This window comes from Rhinatrema bivittatum, chromosome 5 (genome assembly GCF_901001135.1).
Source record: "Rhinatrema bivittatum chromosome 5, aRhiBiv1.1, whole genome shotgun sequence".
Taxonomy (NCBI): domain Eukaryota; kingdom Metazoa; phylum Chordata; class Amphibia; order Gymnophiona; family Rhinatrematidae; genus Rhinatrema; species Rhinatrema bivittatum.
In genome coordinates, this window is record NC_042619.1 from 127,876,944 (window position 1) to 127,897,402 (window position 20,459).

General features: G+C 39.6%; 1 protein-coding gene across 1 annotated transcript in view; it reads right to left on the bottom strand.

Moving 5' to 3' along the window:
• Positions 1-6,412: 6,412 nt before the first annotated feature.
• Positions 6,413-20,459, bottom strand: part of GTF2F2 (general transcription factor IIF subunit 2) — a 423,749-nt gene continuing 409,702 nt past the window's right edge. Inside the window, exon 9 of the mRNA XM_029602905.1 lies at positions 6,413-6,863. Within this exon, the coding sequence (XP_029458765.1) occupies positions 6,744-6,863 (120 nt within the window). The 3' untranslated portion in view covers positions 6,413-6,743. The remainder of the gene's footprint in view (positions 6,864-20,459) is intronic.

Consider the following 20,459-nt stretch of genomic DNA (forward strand, 5'->3'; position numbering starts at 1 on the left):
TAAATGTCATCCTATGAGCAGCATTCAGCTTCTCTTAAGAAGAGGAGCAGATTGGCCTACCAAGGCTTCGGGCATGCCCCGGTGTTGGTCACAGTGGTCACAGTGGGACCAAATCCAGCCCTACCACAGTCTCCCAGAGCGAGAGCCTTCCCGAAGGATCTCTGCTCATGTCTGCCTTCTGATGTTCACTGTGGCCATGGCAGCATAGGGCCTGCTTCTTGCTCTCCTCTCCATCCAGCAATGTGGCAACATGGGCATACACCCTGCTCTCTTCAAGTGCTCCTCTCTCCCAGCACCGCGGCAGTAGGAAACACTCCCGCTGCTTCTCTTTACATTTCTGCCTCTGCTCTTCCTCTACCAGTGGGAGGCAGCCAGCAAATCTCCAACATCACTGCCTCACCACCGCTGAAGGCCTCCCCCACTGCTCTCTGCCACTGGCCTCCATTATGCTAGGGCAACTGCAGAAATTAACTACCCTTCCCCCACACCCAGAATAAGGGCCTTTCAGCCCTCCTCTTCCTACACTACATACCACCCTCCAGGATTAGCAACAGGCAGCCTTGCCTAGATTACCCCTGACCACCAGTGTAAGTAAACTTTAAAGAAAAATGTATTCAGAAGCTGAGGGAGTGAAGAGTGAGAGTGCTAGTGCGTTGGAGAGCATAAGAGTGTGTGTGAGTGAGCATTCATGTGTGGGAACGTGATGTGAGTGAGTGTGTATGTGTGGAAGTATGAACGTGTGGGAGAGTGTGTGAATGAGCGTGCATGTGTAGGAGTGTGAGAGAGCAAGTGTGGATGTGTGGGAGCATAAGAGACAGCATGTGAGGAAGTGTGCATGTATGGGAGCATAAGAGAGCATGCGAGTGAGTGAGCATATGTGCATGTGAGTGTGTGTAAGAACGAACATGTGAGTATGAGAGAAAGGAGAAAGTATGAGTCTCCCTTCTCTCACCGACTAATCCATGACAATCTCAGGATGTCTAGATTCAAAAGCTCCCAGGTATTGAGAGCGGGGGATTTTTAAAAATCCATATTAATTTTTAATTACTAAGTATTATTTGATGTGTCTGCTGCTTTAAAATATTTTATTGGTGTTTGGGAAATTTTTTAAAATTTGTTTTGAAATATTTATTCTTTTTATTAGTATGGGTTTACTATTATTGCTGATTTATATTTAATTTTTTTCATGAGGAATAGTGATATTTCTGTTTTCCATTGATGCACTGTATATACATTCTTACATGCTTGTTTTTTCCATTTTAATGTAAACCGAGATATGTAATTTTTTACATGAATCCCGGTATATAAAAATGTTAAATAAATAAATAAATATATAGGGTTTAGTTTTTTTCTGCACATTTCTTTTTATACATTATAGTCTCTTTATTCTGTATTTGGTGAGGGTCTTTCAGTGATCTGCACGTGTCTGAAGTGAGGTATTCTGCTAGTGTGTAGTTTTCTATAGGGATCTATAACAGTCTGGCTTGATGTTTTCCTAATTGGAGGTATATATGTTTTAGAGTCTAGTGTAATATTTGCAGTGTAGTGTTTTCATAGCTAGGGTTGTCACTGGTTAAGTGCTGGCAGTTCGTGCAGTTTTGGTACAGGAAATTTACTATCTTGTAATGGCAATTCAGTTTACTCAAGGCTTTCTGAGGTTTAAACCCACACCCAACATGCATTATAATATGCCTAATGCCATATGGGTTACAAGTGTTTTGTTTTGTTTTTTTGCAGGGTTTTTTGGTTGTCAGTGCATGTAAATATAATATACATTATGATATTTTTACCTCAGGACTGAGCATCCTTTTTTCCACCTAAAATTTATTATAAATTCATAATTTGTAATTGTGTGTATGTGTGTGTGTGTGGGGGGGAGGCCTACAGCACCTTGCTTAAGCCCTGGCTGCACTGGTTCCATGAGGGAAAGCAAGATTCCATCCAGAGTTGCACTGGAAGATTCCATTCAGAATTGCACTGGTTCCATGAGGGAAAGCAAGATTCCATCCAGAGTTGCACTGGAAGATTCCATCCAGAGTTGCACTGGTTCCATGAGGGAAAGCAAGATTCCATCCAGAGTTGCACTGGAAGATTCCATCCAGAGTTGCACTGGTTCCATGAGGGAAAGCAAGATTCCATCCAGAGTTGCACTAGAAGATTCCATCCAGAGTTGCACTGGTTCCATGAGGGAAAGCAAGATTCCATCCAGAGTTGCACTGGAAGATTCCATCCAGAGTTGCACTGGTTCCATGAGGGAAAGCAAGATTCCATCCAGAGTTGTGCTGCTTTGAGTCAGTGGGTCTCCCCAGTCTCAACCAAGGCTTAATTTTTCTTTTTTTAAGATCTGGAGGAACAGCATGGATCACTTCTGGTCCCTTCTCCACTAGAGTAGGTAGGCAGAACAGAGCAGCAGACTCTGTATAGCACATAGTTAATGGGAATGCCCGGACTTGTGGTGTGGCACAGAGAAGTGGAGGCAAGCTGCAGTCAAAGAATGGGATGGATGAGCCAGGAGAAAGTGCCAGTGCGGTGTTGGGGAGGATTTGGTCTGAGGTGGCTAGGCTAAGCTCTGAGAGAGGCAGCTGGCTGTGGAACCAGTAAGCCTACTGGAGAGTGAGGGTGTTGAGAAGGGTGCGAATGGGAAAGAGGGAACTATTGCAGGCTAGGGAAGAGCTGGCAGCAAACACAAACTTTACATAATGACATGGCAGTGCTGGAATGGGAGTATTCACTTTTGAGCACATAAACAGCTGAATGTGTGTCTGTCTGCCTTTGGGTCAGAGACAGACACCCACAAACACAATCTCAGATACAAAGTGGGTGTTTGTGTTTGAGAAACTGTGCGCGCGCACATGTCTCTCTAACATGCAGGCCGATTCAGTAAAACTGCATGGAAAACAGTTGCTCACTGTTGAGCGTCCACTTTCCTAACGCACGCCCAACCTCTCCTGGGCACGTGATCGAATATTTAAATGAGAGGTCGCGCTAAAAAAGGAGGCACTTGGGACAAATGTGCACCCCTAGCGCCTCCTTGGCAGTGGGCTCCCAGGAGAGGTGGCTGTCAGCGGGTTAGGAAAACAGATGCTCAAGTTTACAAGCATCCGTTTTCCTAACCTGTGCACAGCCAGAGGTTAGGAAAAGGGACGCGCGTTAATTGCACGTCCCATTTCCTAACCTGACTGCCGGCACACTTTTTTTTTTTTACATTTAAAAAAAAAATATATTCCTAACCTTTTTGTTCCTCTGATTTAATTTCGCCACGATATTAGGTCGGAGGAAGTACAGAAAAGCAGTATTTTTCTGCTTTTCTGTACACTTTTTGGGCTGCTCAGGAATTAATGCCTGCTCTGGGCAGGATTCGGGTGCATTTTTTTTTTTTTTTAATTGGGAGAGAATAACCAATGTGTGTGTGTGTGTGTATGTGTGGTGGGGTGTGTGTGTATGTGGGGTGGGGTGTGTGTGTGTATGTGGGGTGGGGGGTATGTGTATGTGTGGTGGGGTGTGTGTGTGGTGTGTATGTGTGGTGGGGTGTGTGTGTGTGGTGTGTGTGTCTCCCCTTATAGAATAAGAGGTTGTGGATGCACATCCAACCAGGGGTTAAACAGTGTGTTCAGCTGAGTGCACTCTATTACAGTTGACTGCATGATGGGCTATGTGATCGCCTCACTTCGCAACTAGTTCAAGAGTTGATTGATATATCCTGGTCCAGTAGTAATCTCTTGCCTATCAATCAACTCTTGAACTAGTTGTGAAGAGATGTAACCAAACTTGTGTGGGGGCCCCACCAACTGAACGGATAGAAGGGTGACTGCAGCTCAGTTTGCTCATCCCTGGTCTAGGGTGTTCTCTACTACTTAGTTATTTAGGAAAAATGTGAAATTTATATTGGAGATTTTTTTTTTTTAACTCAATTCTACCAGGCTCCAGGTCACATGTTGTACTTCTTAAGGGTCAGTTTGCCTTGCCTTTTGGAGCTATTGAAGCATGTGCTGCAAAGAAAGCATAAGAGGGAGTCAGATAGATACCCTGTGGGCTGGTTTTGAAAAAATCCCCTGGGCTGGTATTTTTCTGCAATCCACCCCTGGCCTAATTTCAGCAGACCTTCCTTACTAAAAACTAGTACTTAAGCCTATTCTTAGAACTCTAGCTGAAACTTGCAGAAGATTTGCAGTCAAACACGCATTTCTACTGAAATATCCCTCTTCCCCCACCCTTTCCCCCTTCACCTCCCTTCACCTCCCATCAAACCCTCACCCCTTAATCCCCTTACTTCTCTTCCCTCTCTCTCTTTGACTGTTACCATAAGGACAACCAGTTTCCTTTGTTGCATCAGCCTCAGGTTGACTGCCCTTGCCTAATGTGTGGCCTCCTGCCTTGTCATCATGCATACTGTAAACATATTTTTCAATTATACAATGATTTCCAGCCTTCCAAAGAAAAAGTTCTAAACATTGACATTTTGAAAACAAGTAGAAAAACTCCAGTTATGATTTCTGCTCATCTCTCTTTTGTTTCTCCTTGTGCTGATCCAAAGGTACAAGCTCTGTGGGAGCTTGTACCTACAAAATTTTGTAAACTCCTTTATTGTTTCCAGGAAGTAGTAGGCGTTGAGTTTAGCATCCCCAAACATTTCAAAAAATTGGCTCCTGTCATCCACTTTGCTGTTCAATTTTTCATCACAAATTTTACTTTGAAATTCTGCCCTGTTTTTTTTTTTTTTAAAGTATATGAGCGTTACAAAAAAAAACCAAAAAAACAACATAGTAAGTAATTTCAGGATCCTTTAAAAATCAATAAGCTATTTCATGCTATTTTATAAGAAAATTGATACCACTTCCACTTGTAGCTCTAACTCTCATGATTTAAGTTTCCTTACTTTTAAGGATGCCAAACTATGGGCTTGGTTGAACTCTCAAAATGCTGAGGGCTGGCATGGCTGCAAGATGAAAGAAGCTTTTGCAGCAAAAAGAAATACAGTGTAACACAAAACAAAAAGACATCTATTACTACTGACAAAAAATCATTTTTAAGATATGCATTTTTGTACACAAATAAAATATCCTTTGGAAAGGAAAACTATTTAGAAAATTACCAGAAATATATCTTAAAATAAAATGATTAAAAAAAAAAAAGTCTTGGAGCATGATTTTACTGGTAGTTAAGATCTCAGTTTTTTAGGCATTCTTGTACAAAGTCAAGCAAGAACACCTTATATAAGAGATCATGTCTATCATCTATCTGCGACCTAGTATCAAGAGACAACCAGACAACAGATTGAGCTGAAATCCGAGAGGTTATTTATGGGTACTTAGAAAACTTGAATATTATGGCCATTTGCCGCTGTGCCGGGGGACCACGTGCCGGCAGGGTGCTCGCGTGCGCAACCTGCTCCTGCTCAGAAGCAAAAGGTAAGTTAAAGATTTTGGGGGGATTTACGATAGGGATAGGGGGAGGGCAGGATAGGGGAAGGGAGGTCAGGCTAGGGGGTTGGGAAGTTCCCTCCCAGTCCGCTCCTTAATTGGAGTGGACTGGGAGGGAACTGGGGAAGGCCCCGATGTGTCACAATGCGTAACTGCAAATATCTCCATCCTCCCTTGTGCGCATGTTATAAAATCGCCTGTCCGTGTGTGAGCACCGAGTAGCATGCGCACATGGACGCGCGCAATTTTTTTTTTTTTAAACCTACCCCTATAATTGCAAACTTTGGCCTATATTTACTAAAGGTTTTTCCCATTCTATGTCTATGGAAAAAATGCTTAGTAAATGACCCCCTTTGTCAAACTTCATTGGTTCTGTTTTGCTCTGCTTTTGTGTTTGGGATGCAGCAGCGTGCACGGAAAGTGAAGAAGTGCATAGGATAAAAGAACGCCACTCCCACACATGTTATCTTAGTGGGAAGTATGCTTTCTGTATTTGGTTAGTCTGACATATAATTCTGGTATTTTTTAAAGCTTTTCCTATTCAGCTGCCATTACATATCTATTAAATGAAGATGCTGCTAATTAATCCTCTTCATGTGTGGATACATGTCCAGGTTAGCATTGTAAGATGATGGAAGAGTGGACTTGAGAGGAGGACATTTTTAAGGCATGACAATAATAAAAGATATATACCTCTAGCTTCTACATAGTTCACAATTTAAGATAACATATGTAATATATATCTTTTTCTAGCTGCAGGTTTTCAATGCCACTTCTAGGTTCACATAGATTTGGACATTTGTACTTGGAACACATATATAGTTTGTAAAGACTTTATCATTTCTTTATGGTGTTGGGACTATTGTGCAGATATGTTATAGTTTACATTTTTTTCTGATCCCTTATGCAATTGAGCAATGATAAAGATAAGCATGATACATTTCAGGATTCATATGAACACACCTTTAAATAAGTGAATCACATTTCACTGATACAATAAGGTTTCTTTATTGTTTAGTTTGTTTGCTTGACATTTTTTATTTTATATTTTTTGGTCAGTTTTGTTTGTCCTTGTCATATTTTGACTGAGACAATATATTAAAACAAGAAAGAAAAGAAAACATAAGAATAAGACCAAAAGAGGACGCAACAAAGATTAAAAAATAGGCATAACAAACTGAGAAATCTAGCTAGAACTGTTTCTTTCACATCTCTCAGTAACAGGACAGGATCATGTCTTGTGCTGGAACTTCAGATCAGGCCTTTACTCAGTGCTACTGATTTTTTCTTAAAGATTATGCATTTCTTTGAAGGATGCACTGGCTAATCACTCTTATCTTCTCCTTGATAATGTCTGTACTCTGGCTTGAGCTCCCATGTGTTTTTGTGAGTTCCTTTAACATTGTAAATACCGATTTCTCTCAAAATTTCTTTCAGGTATATCTGAAACAGACATAAAAGTAATCCAACAAAAAACTAGTCAATATCATGAACACATGTAAGTCTTGCACAATACAACTACAGTAATGACTGTCATCGTCCCTTTTATAATCACATTTTCATTACATTGCAGGCTCAGATTCCTATTATTGGACCAATACAACAATTAGCCAAAGATTTTTTTTTTGTTTCTTTCCTGGGTGGTTTAATCCTTCTGCTTTGGTCAGAATCCAAACTGTTTGGTATCCCTAATGGGGTTGGGTGGGTAGGGCATTAACTACCCCCGTTTTATACAGGTTCCAAATCTTGGCCAAAAGGACCACCCTAGAGACTCAGACCTTACACCTTTGATCCTAGCCAAACAGAGGTCGAGATGGTGTACATGAACTTTCAAGTCTAGACAGATCCTGTGTTCAGAAGACCATTTTACTTCAACTCATTTTGTATTCAGCTAAGAGTGATTAGTTCTGTTAATATCAACTGTTACTATCATTTTATTTATACTGCTAAAATGCTCTTATTTGGGGGAAAACATTTACTGTCAAGCAACTATCCAGTAGTACATTGAAATTAGCTGTAGCCATATTTATTATATAGTTAATCTCTCAACTATCACATCCTGATCAAATTATTTGTTCAAATAGCATGTGAACATATCTGCATTATATTCAATTAACAGCTTTTCAAAGACAGAATATTGGTAAGGGTATATAAAAATGCTGTTACATTTACAGTTTCATGCTTTGTCTGCAGTGCAAGATCTTGTGCTTATTTATATTACATTTGTTGAAACCTTTAGCTATGTTACCATAATAAATGATACCACAGAAGTACAAAGACTGAGGACATCTGGGTTTCATATTTTGGAGCCAATCCTTGCTCCTTGGGCCATCCAGAACCGAGAACAGTGTGAAGGTAGTGAGGGAGTCCTGGTCATTGTGCTTCAACAACACTTGCCAATTGGCCCTAAAATGCATTTGTACCAGATTCCAAAAAGAAGCCTTCTTGTTTGAAGGCTGCTGAGGCAATGTCTAGGACAAACAGCAGAAAAAAGTGGAAAAACTCCAGAAGTTGAAAATGAAGACTCATGGCTCAGGATCAGATTATACTAGGACAGCAATAAAGCCTATGCACCCACTCTGAGCTCACACTTATGTTGAAGCCCCCTGGAGGTGTAGCAGACCATGTCCTCCTCTGCTGTCTGATGGAGAAAAAAACAGTACTGGAATTCAAAGAGGCCTGGGATAAACGCAGAGGATCCCTAGGATGGTAATGAAGCAGTGTGGTGAGCGGCGGTTACAACCTGAACAAAAAGGTGTGGTGGTAACCATCCTGGAGCAGCAGTCACAACCCTCAACACTTTGCTGGGCAGGACAGGATGGGCCATTTGTGCCTTTTTCTGCTGTTATTTACTATGAGGCTAATATTCAGAAGCCATTTAGAGGAATAACTGAAAAGTTATTCTTCTAAATAGCAAAGCGGGGGTGGTCCGGGGGCAGGCAGGAGGTGTTTCGGGGACAGGCCAGAGTTAGCCACGTAAGTTACGCGGCTAACTCTGGCTGCTCCATAGGGATGTGTCCTAAAATTAGCTGAATATACTTATCCGGCTAACTTTAAGATAACTGGGTACCCTCTCTGCAGCAGAATATGGACCTCCAAATTACTATAATATCTTTCTGAGCAATACTGCAGAGGTTTTCGAAGAAAACTGTGTCTTTTTCCAGATAATAACACTAAGATCTGGATTGGCCTTATCTTTTGATTTTTCAGGTTTAGAAACACAAATGCCAATTTGAAAGAACAGTTTGTATTTTATAATGCAGAGCCAGTAAATTGTTCAGTTTCTGATAAGAATAAAAGACTATTATAATCCCCAGCAGGTGGCAGCAAATGATCAAGTGTGTGCAAAAGCACATTTTTTTTTTTTTTTTTTTTACTGACAATGGGTTGCGTTTATCAAGCAGGGAGGATTTGTTCTAGAATACAGATCTAACATCCAACTGACCAGGAACACATACACATCTAAGATGTACAGACAGATAAGTCAGTTGAAACATTTTCTGTTGGAAGGATATATGGAATGTTTGGGAAATAAAAGGCTAAGAATTGGACATAAAATATCTTTATGTTCAATGTTATTTTCACATTCTCTCTTCTTTTTAGAATGACAGCTCCTGTGTGTTGTGGGTCATTTACAGTAGGGAAATTAATTCAAGGTTTGATCTCTATTCATTTAATATCCTGGATCAAAATGCAAAAGAACGCTCAGGTGTCTAGGGTAATCCGTCCCTGTATAACCTGTGGTCAAGTGACAAATGCCAGCACAGTTGACACAGCCTTTCATCCTTCCAAGATTAGATAAAACACCATAATTCAGTAATAACTTGTCTATAGGGTGCTTTTGGAAAAACAGTGCTATGTAATTATTGATGCATGGTGTACAGGTTCAGAAGTCAAAAGCTAGTATTAAAATGAAGAAGTGCTAAAGTTTAGTAGAAATGGTCTTGTACATCAAGCTTCCGAACTTTGAGAAGCAAAGGGACAGACAGGACAATGTCACTTTCTGAAGCTAGCACAAAGGCTGCTCTATGATATTTGTGGCGGGAGGCTGCTGTCTTGATTGCAGTTCTTAATCTCGACTGAAACAGAAGAGTAGTGATAGACTAGAAATTCAGGGCAATCGGCAGCTGTACCTGTTTAGTTTTGCCAAAATTATAGTGCTGCTGCAACAAGTTATTACAAAGCCTACAGAATGCTGAATATCAGAGAGGGCAGGCTATATTCATGCAAAATTGTCATGTCAATATAATTATCTGAATCTATATACTGTGAAAGTTGCAGATATAGAAAAATTGTGCAATAGCCTCAAATGAAAGGTTTTTAAAAAAAAAATTTTTTTTTTTTAAACAGTCAGCAAAACTGCAGTATTTAGTCAAACTGAAGTACAACAATCTAATGTGAAAGGAGGTATATGTTTGGCTGCCACTAGCCATCAAGCCTTTAGATGCTTATGGAACCATTTTTCAGTGGAAATATGGCTGACCACAGATTGTTTATTATGTAGAAAGCGAGTTAAAACTGCCCTTTTCAGGAAAGCTTTCAATGACTAATGACAGCAGGATTTTGTTACGGATGGGAGAGGATAGGGTTCTTTACACTGACATGATGAGGGAGAATTCTGTATTGGTATCCTCAGATTCATGGGAATAAACTGCTGACAGATGGATGTTGTGGGCCAGGTTGGTGGATCTAATTGGAAGGAGGAGGCTATTCTTGGTAGACTTTAGAAGAGATGATTTTTAGTACTTGATGTTTGAAAATGATGACATGAAATTTTTGATAATTGCGAGCTTGGTATTTTGTAGTACTGCATATTTTAATATGATTATTTGTCTGGTTTTGTTTGATGCTATTTTAATCTGTTTAATTAACTTATTTAGAGTATTAAGTGTATAAGGCAAGAGAAAAATATGGAGAATAAATAAATATGCTCAGCATGAAAGAATAAAGTGCAAAAATACATAAAACATCTAGTTAACTGATGAAATATTTATCTCCTAAAGCAGGGGTTGGCAAACGATGGCTTGCAGGCCCAAACCAACTTGTGGATGCCTTTCCTCAGATCCTCGGTGGCCCCACAATGAGTTGTTCTCAAAAATAGCAGATTTTATGTTTTTGTTTTTTTTTTAATTGCATTAGGCTGCCTTCCTTATTCTCTGGCATATCTGCCTATAGGATGGCAGTGAATCCAGAAGACAGGCTCATGGTGATTACAAAAAAATGTAAAATCAGATGATGACTGTTCAAGGCATTATGGGGGATGTTTTGATCAGAGGGTTGATGGGCTGGGCAGGGTGAATCCCACAGTGCCTGTCTCGCACAGGACCAGAAGTAGTTCAGAAGCTTTGGAGTTTGTCCCCATGTGTGTCGCACTGGTTGGGTAGAAGAAGCAAAGCTATCTGGCTTCATGAGAGGCCTGCAGCTGGTACCCAGAAGGTGAGTGGCCTACCACAAACCCCTAGTTTACCTGTTATATCTGACTGAACCATAAACTATTTAGTGCATGCACATAAACTGCAAATAATGAAAAAGAGCGATTTATAAACTGAATAAAATAATGAGCCTCATTCTTAAACCAAGGAAAGCTAGGCAAGATCTAGGTTTCTCAAATGGACTAACGCTGTTTTTAATACTATTTGCATTGTGCCAAGGAGAACTTCCTTCCAAACTTATTATGGTGTAATATATGTATAAAAAATATCCCACCGAACAGCTGCCTCAAACTTTCAGAGAAAACCTCTAGTAACAAGATGAATTGCAAGCCTTGATCCTGAACACAAAAAAGACGGAATATCTACTTATCTCGCACGACGGCAATTTCACACAGCTTAACCCACTTCCTGCAACCCTTCCCTCTTTCTCGGGTTTCTCCTCCGAAGTCAGAAATTTAGGAGTCCTCATGGATAAACAACTCAACTTCAAAAGCTTCATCAATAACACCACCAAGGACTGCTTTTTCAAACTCCAAGTCTTAAAACGACTTAGACCTCTCCTCCACTTCCACGACTTCCGTACAGTACTTCAGGCAATCATTTTCTCTAAGACAGACTACTGCAACTCACTTCTGATCGGCCTCCCTGCAAATACTATCAAGCCATTACAGATGGTACAAAATGCCGCTGCCAGGATTCTAACCAGATCCAAAAAATGGGATCACATCACCCCCATTCTGAAGATCCTCCACTGGCTCCCTATCAATTTCAGAATACTGTTCAAAGTTCTAACCATCACCCACAAAGCGATTTTCAACATCACACCTTTGGATCTCAAATTCCCTCTCAGATTGCACTTACCATCCAGGCCGGTAAGAGCAGCATATAAAGACACCCTCCAGGTTCCCTTTCTAAAAACAACTTCAGGATTGAGAGCCCTCTCAGCGTCTGGTCCAAAACACTGGAATTCTCTCCCTCCAGACCTACGGCTAGAACACTGCCCGGTTACTTTTAAGAAAAGACTCAAAACCTGGTTGTTCAATCAGGCCTTTTCCCATTCAGATAATCCTCTGAATTAAATTCCTCCCGTTCCCCAGCAGTATTTACACCCTTCCTATTCATTTTTATCTCCTTAGTCAAAAAAGTTCTTGTCCAGATTTTGCCCCTCTACTTAGCTCCTGTTGCCTTCACTACGGTTCACTTACCTAATCCTCACCCCACTAGCCGTTTATTATATTGTACAGTGACACCCTTATATGCCCCTCTGTCCATGATTTCAGCTTGGTGCAATACCTTAGCGTCAACCACTAGTTTGCTGTTTCTTAGTTCAAGACCTAAGCCTCTGCGATCATGGATGTATTATATTTACTCTCTCTGGGACACTGTTTTCTGTACAAATGTTAAATGTTATTCTGCTTGTTTGTTGGTTAATAAGATATTTTATTATTAGTTCTTTGTAATTGTTCACATTTGAAGCTCTGTTAATGTTCTATGTAATTGCTTTCATTTACCGAAGCACTGTTTCTGTTCAATGTAAACCGAACTGATTTGTAAACCATTACAAGAATTTCGGTATATAAAACTGTTAAATAAATAAAATAAATAAGCCAGTGAACCGGGACTTTTATCCATCTAACGTTTGATACTAGGTTGCGATTGTTTCGGCCCTAAATCCTCTAATCATTCACTTTATCTGGTAAATGTCTTATGTTTTAACCACTGTATACTGTTTTGGGTACTCCCTATTGATTGGGCTGGGAATGTGGTGAATAAAGAGTTATAATAAATAAATAACCAGGGGTGATACTGTGAAAGAAATGGCAAGCATTTCATTTTACAAGCTGTGAAACCTCAAAGAGTGTCAAAAGCACGGACTTCCCAAAGTACTGAGATACCATACAGGTAAGTGCACTGAAGGAATTAAAAAAATAAAACTGTTGGAATATTGACATGTTATCTGAGGGATATCATAGACCAGGGAAATAAAAGGGAAGAGGGGCAGGGATAAAAAACAAATTATTTGGTAAAATCTAGAGTCTTAGTAGGTTCTGATGCTTTTTAAAAGCCCAACAAAAGAGATGATGTAGTAACTGAGCTTTCAAGACCACACAAGAGAATGCCGAGGAGGAGCTGGCTCTCGTGATAGAAGTGAATAACAATGACACAGGAGGGAGGGTTCTGGAGGCTAAATTTAGGTTTTTAGATTGAAAACTGAAATCCAGAACCTCCAGGGGTGTATTCTCAGAAATGCTTCTCATTCCATGTGCAGGACCACAGAGGCAGGGAGAGCTCTGAAGTCCCAGTGCATGGATGAGACAATGTTGCAGAGAATAGCACTTGAGATTTGTTAGGAACTGCGGAAGAAGGAGCCTATTACGATGGGACAGGCTCTACGTTAACCAGAGTGGAGGTGAAGGCAGTGAAGATAGCAGAATAGAGAAAGGTCATTAGTGGAGTACCACAGGGATAGGGAAAAGGGAGGAACGAGTGCAGTGATCAGTTATGCAGATGACATAAAATTATTAGAAGTTATGAGACTAGGAGATTGGGCAACTGAATGACAGATGAAATGTAATGTGGAAATATGCAAAGTGAAGCAGATAGTGAAAAATAATCCCAGCTACAAGTAGTATATTAGGAATGATCCGAAAAGGAATGGAGAATAAAATGGAAAATATAGTGCTTCTATATTGAGCCATGTTGTGACTACACCTTGAATATTGTGTGAAGTTCTGGTCACCCCATCTCAAAACATATATAGCAGAACTAGAAAAGGTTCAGAGGAGGGCAATGAACATGATAGATGGAATGGCTCTCCTATGATGAAAAGCTACGCAGTCTAGTGCTGATCAGCTTAGAAAAGAGATGGCTGACAGGAGGACATGATATAAGTTTATAAAATCATGAGTGGGGTAGAACAGGTAAACAAAGGACAGTTATTTATCCTTTCAAATAATATTAAAACAAGGGGACCCTCCATGACCCTAGCAACCAGCAGATTTAAAACAAAGCGTAGAAAGTACTTTGTCGCTCAGCGCACAATCATGCTGTGGAATCTGTTGCCAAAACGTGGTCAAGATGACTAGCATGGCGTGATTTATAAAACAGATTTGGACAAGTTCCTGGAGGATAAGTCCATAACACATTATTAGCCAGGTTGACTAAAGAAAGCTATTGCTATCCTTGGGACTGAGTAACGGAAAACAGATTTACTTTATGCGATCTGCCAGATATTTGCAACTTGGACTGGCCACTGTTGGAGACAGGATACTGGGTTCGATGGACCTTTGTTTGACACAACATGGTATTTCTTATATTCCTTTTCCAGATGGGAAATAAAACTAGCAAGCATTAACTGTTCCAAAAGTAGTAAATGGAGCTAGATGAGCCCAATTTGTACCAAGTGTAACGGAAAGTCTGACTTGTAAACATCATGTGTCAGGAGTTATTAGGCCAAGCGAAAAGTAATATCCCAATTATATGCCATCTCATTTTAATGGGGCAGCTAATAGCAATCTATTACTGATCTATGGAAGAACCAATTTAACCTCACAATTGCTTTGTTCACCTTTGAATTATGAAAACATGGAGGGCAGGGGAACAACAAATCAAGTGAGTTTGTTAACTTAATTTCATAAGTAACTACCTTCACAGTCAAAGATGCCATTACAAATGTACTATTTTCATGTATTTGGAGACGATGGCCCTTGTTCAGAAAGATTATTTCCTGGAAGAAATCTTTATTGAATAAGATCCAATATCTGCTGAAAATAAAGTGTAGCAGTGTAAGTCTTTTCAGGGCCACGTTTTACAACTCTGGTACTCTTAGGCATCCTCTGAGTGGGGACCAACCTCCCATCCCTGAGATCAGAGAGGGTGCCCCATTTAGTCATCTCTGCCTGGGTCCTCCCCGTTCTGCAAGCAGCTGTCCCCCAAGGCCTATTCTGCAAGTCTCTCCTCAGATGGCAACAAGCAAGAAAGATCAGCAGTGAGCCAGTGTAAATAAAGAGAACAAATGTTTTCCATAGCGGGCCCCAAATTAGGAACTGTCTTCCAGAGTCATTACGTCAAATAACAGAGGTAAAGAGTTTCAAGTGTAAGCTAAAAACATGGCTCTTTAGAAATGCATACGATTTAACGTGAAATACCAAAACGCTGATAACTGCAAGGTCAGTACCAGAGACAATGTTAGTGGAGCGAGCAATAAAGACTGAACGTTGTAAAGTGTATTGCTATTAGAATCAGAATTCTGTATTTGCTGTTGTGTCAATCTAGAAAATGTATTAATATGTACTAGATTCCATATTTGCCAATGTGTTGACCTAGAATATGTAAGGATATGAACGAGAATATGCTTTTGCTGTTGTGTTGACCTAGAATATGAATGCTGACAAAGTTTGTGAATGTTCCCGACCAAGAATTTTAAAGCTGACTTTGTAAACCGTTGTGATCCTCTTTTGGAACGATGGTATATAAAACACTGAAATAAATAAATATGAAACCTCATCTTATGGGAAAACTTGCCTGAGGCAGAAAATACAATAAAAAAAATCCACAACACTAATAAAAACAGTAATGCCTTACTGATGGAAAAGGTAGCTTGCAGTTGTTGAGGTGGGTCATCCCCCTGTGTTGTGGGGAAAAAATAGTATGAGATTAGATTTACTTTCACTACACTGCAACACAGAATACTACCTGTGCAAGCACCATTTGGGTTTGCTTTCCGTTTGCATGGAGCTGGATCAGTACTGTTCTCCATTTACTAGGATAAAATCTATGTAGTAGTATATTTCCTGTTTCCATGACGACATATGCTAGCAAGACAGCAGTTTTTTCACTGCACTGTTTGCTCCAGGCATATTTTCCTCCTGAGAGAGGGTCAAACTTGCAGTACTACAGTCTTCAGAACTGAAAAATCTCAAACTGGCAAGATAGAAAAGTCCATCAATTTCATCTGCTTTAGTGGGCTTAAAAGTAATGATCAAGTGCCTAATGCAATACCAGAGATATTACTTAGTCTTTTGTCTTCTTCCTCCCTTGCCCTGACATCAAAATCCCTGCGTGTGGCAGGTCTCCCAGTCTTGTCCTCTTGCAAATTTCTTACAATCCTCTTGTGAATTAACAGCTTTGAATAATTTTGTGTCATCTGCAAATTTGATCACCTTACTCGTTCCTGTTTCCAGTTTGTTTATAAATGTAGCTTCTGCTCCTTTAAATTGTCCTGTTTTTAAGCATCTTAGGGGTTTTGGCACCTTTTTATGGGCAGTGGCTCAGGGATATGATTCCCCGCCCCCCCCACCCCAGAGCATGTGACTGTGATAATTGCTTCTCCCTAAGAGGGATGGATTGATCCGGAGGGGTCTTTCTGCTTCTCTGGTGGATTGTGTCCAAGGAGAGTGGAGACTTTGAAGAGGGTTGAAGACCTGTTGGAAGTTTTGGGGCCAGTTCCTGAGAGAAGGGCAAACCTCCAGTATCGTGAAGGGTGGAGTCTTAGAGGTTTTCCTGTCTTTGTGCCCAGAGAACAGTAGAGGAGTAAGACCTAGGGATTTGTTGCTGTTTTGAAGAGATGTTTTTTGAGTGAGACTGTTAGAGCTACCTTTTTTTGAAGGGTATTTTGAGCAACAAATTTTTATCTTACTTTTGATGCTAGTGGTTTCAGGGGATTACCCACCCCTTCAAGGGAAGGTCTTTTTGAGTTGGACACTGGTTCATTTGGGAGAAGGACAACTTGGAGATTTACCATGGATAGAGATACTATTGCCTTCTTGATTATGATTTTCCAAATGCTATTTTAAATTTGTACCATACTAGCCTATTTCTTACTTTTCAAACTTTAAATACTTTTTCATTTGAACACCATCCTCTGTGGTTTATTGCCCTCTGCATTGTAAGTGGAAAACCCTCTCAAATGTGAATATCATTGGCCAGTGACAAGAAAGAGTAGGGTGTGCAATTTTTGATGACTGTATCCATGACTACACCAGGAGCTCAGGAGATAGAATCTACCCAGCACTGGATGAACTCCATGTCTCCAGGGGCTCTTGTGAAGGATATGTGAGAGAAAGAGAGGTTTGGGGTATAGAAGAACTGCCTGAGGAACTTTATGACCCCTAATTTCGGTGCATCCCACAAAGGGGGGCAGGCTTACATAAATATGTTAAAAAGCAGTGGTCCCAGAACAGATCCCTGGGGTACTCCACTAGTCACATTTTTCCATTGAGAAAAGTTGACCATTTAGCCCTACTCTCTGTCTTTTAACCAGTTCCCAATCCACAATAAAACATTGCCTCCTATACCATGACTTTTTATTTCTTCAGAAGTCTCATGATGGACTTTGTCAGATGCTTTCAAGAAATCAGCTGGGTCAACTTTACCCACATTTTTAATTTATACCTTAAAAAAAATGTAGTAGACTGGTAAGGCAAAACTTCCTTTGCTAAATCCATGTTGGTTTTGTTCCAATAAATTATGATTATCTATATGTTCAGTAATTTTGCTCTTTATGATGGTTTCTACCTTTTTGCATGGCATTGATTGCAGATTCACTGGTCATTAGTTTCCTGGATCCACCCTGGACACCTTTTTAAAAATTACCATTACATTGGTAACTCTCCAATCCTCAGGTACTGTAGATGATTTTAAAGATAGTTTACAAATTACTAACAGTATGTCTGTAATTTCATTTTTCAGTTCTTTCAAACTCTGGAACGTATGCCATCTGGTTCAGGTGATTTGCAACTCTTTGTCAATTTGCCTTATTATATCTTCAAGGTCTACTGAGATTTGTTTAATTTCCTCTGAATCATCACCTTTAAATATCATTTTTGACATGGGTATCTCCTTTATTTCTAAATCAGTAAAGACTGAAGCAAAGAATTAGTTTAGTCTCTCTGTTATGGCTTTGTCTTCCCTATGTGCCCCTTTTCCCCTTAATCATCTGATGGTCCAATTGACTCTCTCGCAGGCTTTTAGCTTCAAATGTACCTGAAAATGTTTTTATTATGAGTTTTTGTTTCCAGGACAAGCTTCTTTTCAAATTGTCTCTTCGCCTTTCTTATCAATGTTGTGCATCTAACTTGCCAGAGCTTATACTGTTTCCTGCTTTCTTCATTTGGATCCCTTTTCCATTTTTTGAAAGATATTCTTTTAGCTATAACAGCCTCACTTCTCACCACACCTTTTAACCATGTCAGTAGTCGTTTAGACATCTTTCCACCTTTAGAACCATAGGGTGAATATCATCAGGTCTCAGTGATTTATTACTATTTAATTTGTCAATTTGCTGTAACACCTCTTCAAGATGCATATTGATTTATTTGAGTACCTCTGAATCAAATAAAAAGAATGATTCTGGTGTGGATATGTCCCCAACATCATCCACAGTAAAGATCAATGCAAAGAATTCACTTGGTTTTTTTTCATTCCCTCCCCTCACCCCAAATCATTTAATAGCCCAACTGATTCCTTTGCAGATTTCCTGTTTTTAATGTACTTGAAACATTTTTTTAGTTTTTGTCCCCATACCAAATTCACTCCAGACCTGGGTTTTATTTTTCATTGTTTTACATCTAACATGCTAATGCTTATGTTCCTTCCTATTTTCCTCGTTAAGTCCTGAACTTCTTTCTATTTTTTAAAGGATGCCTTTTTGGCTTTAGTAGTCTTTTTCACAGCACCATTTAGCCATTGTGGCAGACACACATTCTTTTGACCTTTTTAAATATGTGGAATTCATTTTATCTGGACTTCTAAGATGCATCATGCAGATTAACCCTTGTAACTGCTTCTTTTAAATTTCCTTCTAACTACTCATTTTATCAGTCACCCTTTTCAAAATCATGTTATTGCAGTAGCTTTATTATTTTCCCACTAGTGATTATCTCAAATTTGATACTAAAGTCACTATTATCAAGCAGCTCTATCAGTATTATCTCTTGTACCAGATCCTGTATTCAACTGAAAACTAGATCTAAAGTTGAACTCCCTCTTGTTGATTCCAGAATCAATTGATCCATGAAGCAATCATTTGCAGCATCTACAAATTTAACCTCTCTGACATGCCCCAAAGGACATTCACACAATCAATATCAGGGTAATTGAAATTTCCCATTATTATTATTATGTTTCCACATTTGTTAGCCTGTCTAATCTCCATTAGAATTTCAAAATTTGTTTCACTATTCGGGCTGGGGAGAAGGTAAACCCCTCCCCTAAAAACATGGAATTCCAGGGAGCAATTTGCTTCCTGCAGTACTAGTATACTATTTGTCTCTATAGAATCCTTAACGTACATGGCCATGTCACCATCAGTTCTATCTACTCTGTCATTTCAATATATTTTGTACCGTGGTATCACAGTATCCCATTGGTTGCATTTTGTCCACTAGATCTCCGAGATGACTATTATATTTATCCCTTCATTTAATCAATCCAACAGGTGTGTTGAAAAATAGGTTACAATGGTCCACATAGGAAAACCCAGAACAAGCAATTAAACAGGAGAAATTCAATAATTCCAAGGTGTTGAAATATTTATTAAGATGTCAGTCCCACATCTTAATAAATATTTCGGCACCTTGTGGACCCTATGTGGACCATTGTAACTTATTTTGCAACACACCTGTTGAATTGATCAATTTATAATGTGTTTGCTCATTATTCCACACTCTAGTGTGTTTGCTCATTATTCCACACTCTAGTGTGGGTTTACCTTCATTTAATGCCATACATTCCAACTCTCACATCTTAATTTTTTTTTTTAGAATTCTGGCATTTGCACACAGGCATCTAAATTATTCTTTTTTTCTTCTTCATAACCTGCTTACTATCAGTCTTTTCTAAATTCTCACTGACAGGACACACTGAATTCCTCTAATGGTTTAATGGAACACAGTCAACATGGATTTACCCAAGGGAAGTATTGCCTCACAAATCTGCTTCATTTTTTTGAAGGGGTTAATAAACATGTGGATAAAGGTGAACTGGTAGATGTAATGTATTTGGATTTTCAGAAGACGTTTGACAAAGTCCCTCATGAGAGGCTTCTAAGAAAACTAAAAAGTCATGGGACAGGAGGCAATGTCCTTTCATGGATTACAATCTGGTTAAAAGTCAGGAAACAGAGAGTAGGATTCAATGGTCAATTTTCTCAGTGGAATAAATAGTGGAGTGCCTCAGGGATCTGTACTTGGACTGGTGCTTTTCAATATATTTATAAATTATCTGGAAAGGAATAAAACGAGTGAGGTTTTCAAATTTGCAGATGATACAAAATTATTCTGCGTAGCTAAATCACAAGTGGATTGTGACACATTGCAGGAGGACCTTGCGAGACTGGAAGATTGGGCATTCAAATGGCAGATGAAATTTAATGTGGACAAGTGCAAGGTGTTGCATATAGGGAAAAATAACCCTTGTTGTAGTTACATGATGTTAGGTTCCATATTAGGAGCTACCACCCAGGAAAAAGATCTAGGCATCATAGTGGATAATACTTTGAAATTGTCAGCTCAGTGTGCTGCAGCAGTCAAAAAAGCAAACAGAATGTTAGGAATTATTGAGAAGGGAATGGTTAACAAAACGGAAAATGTCATAATGACTCTCTATC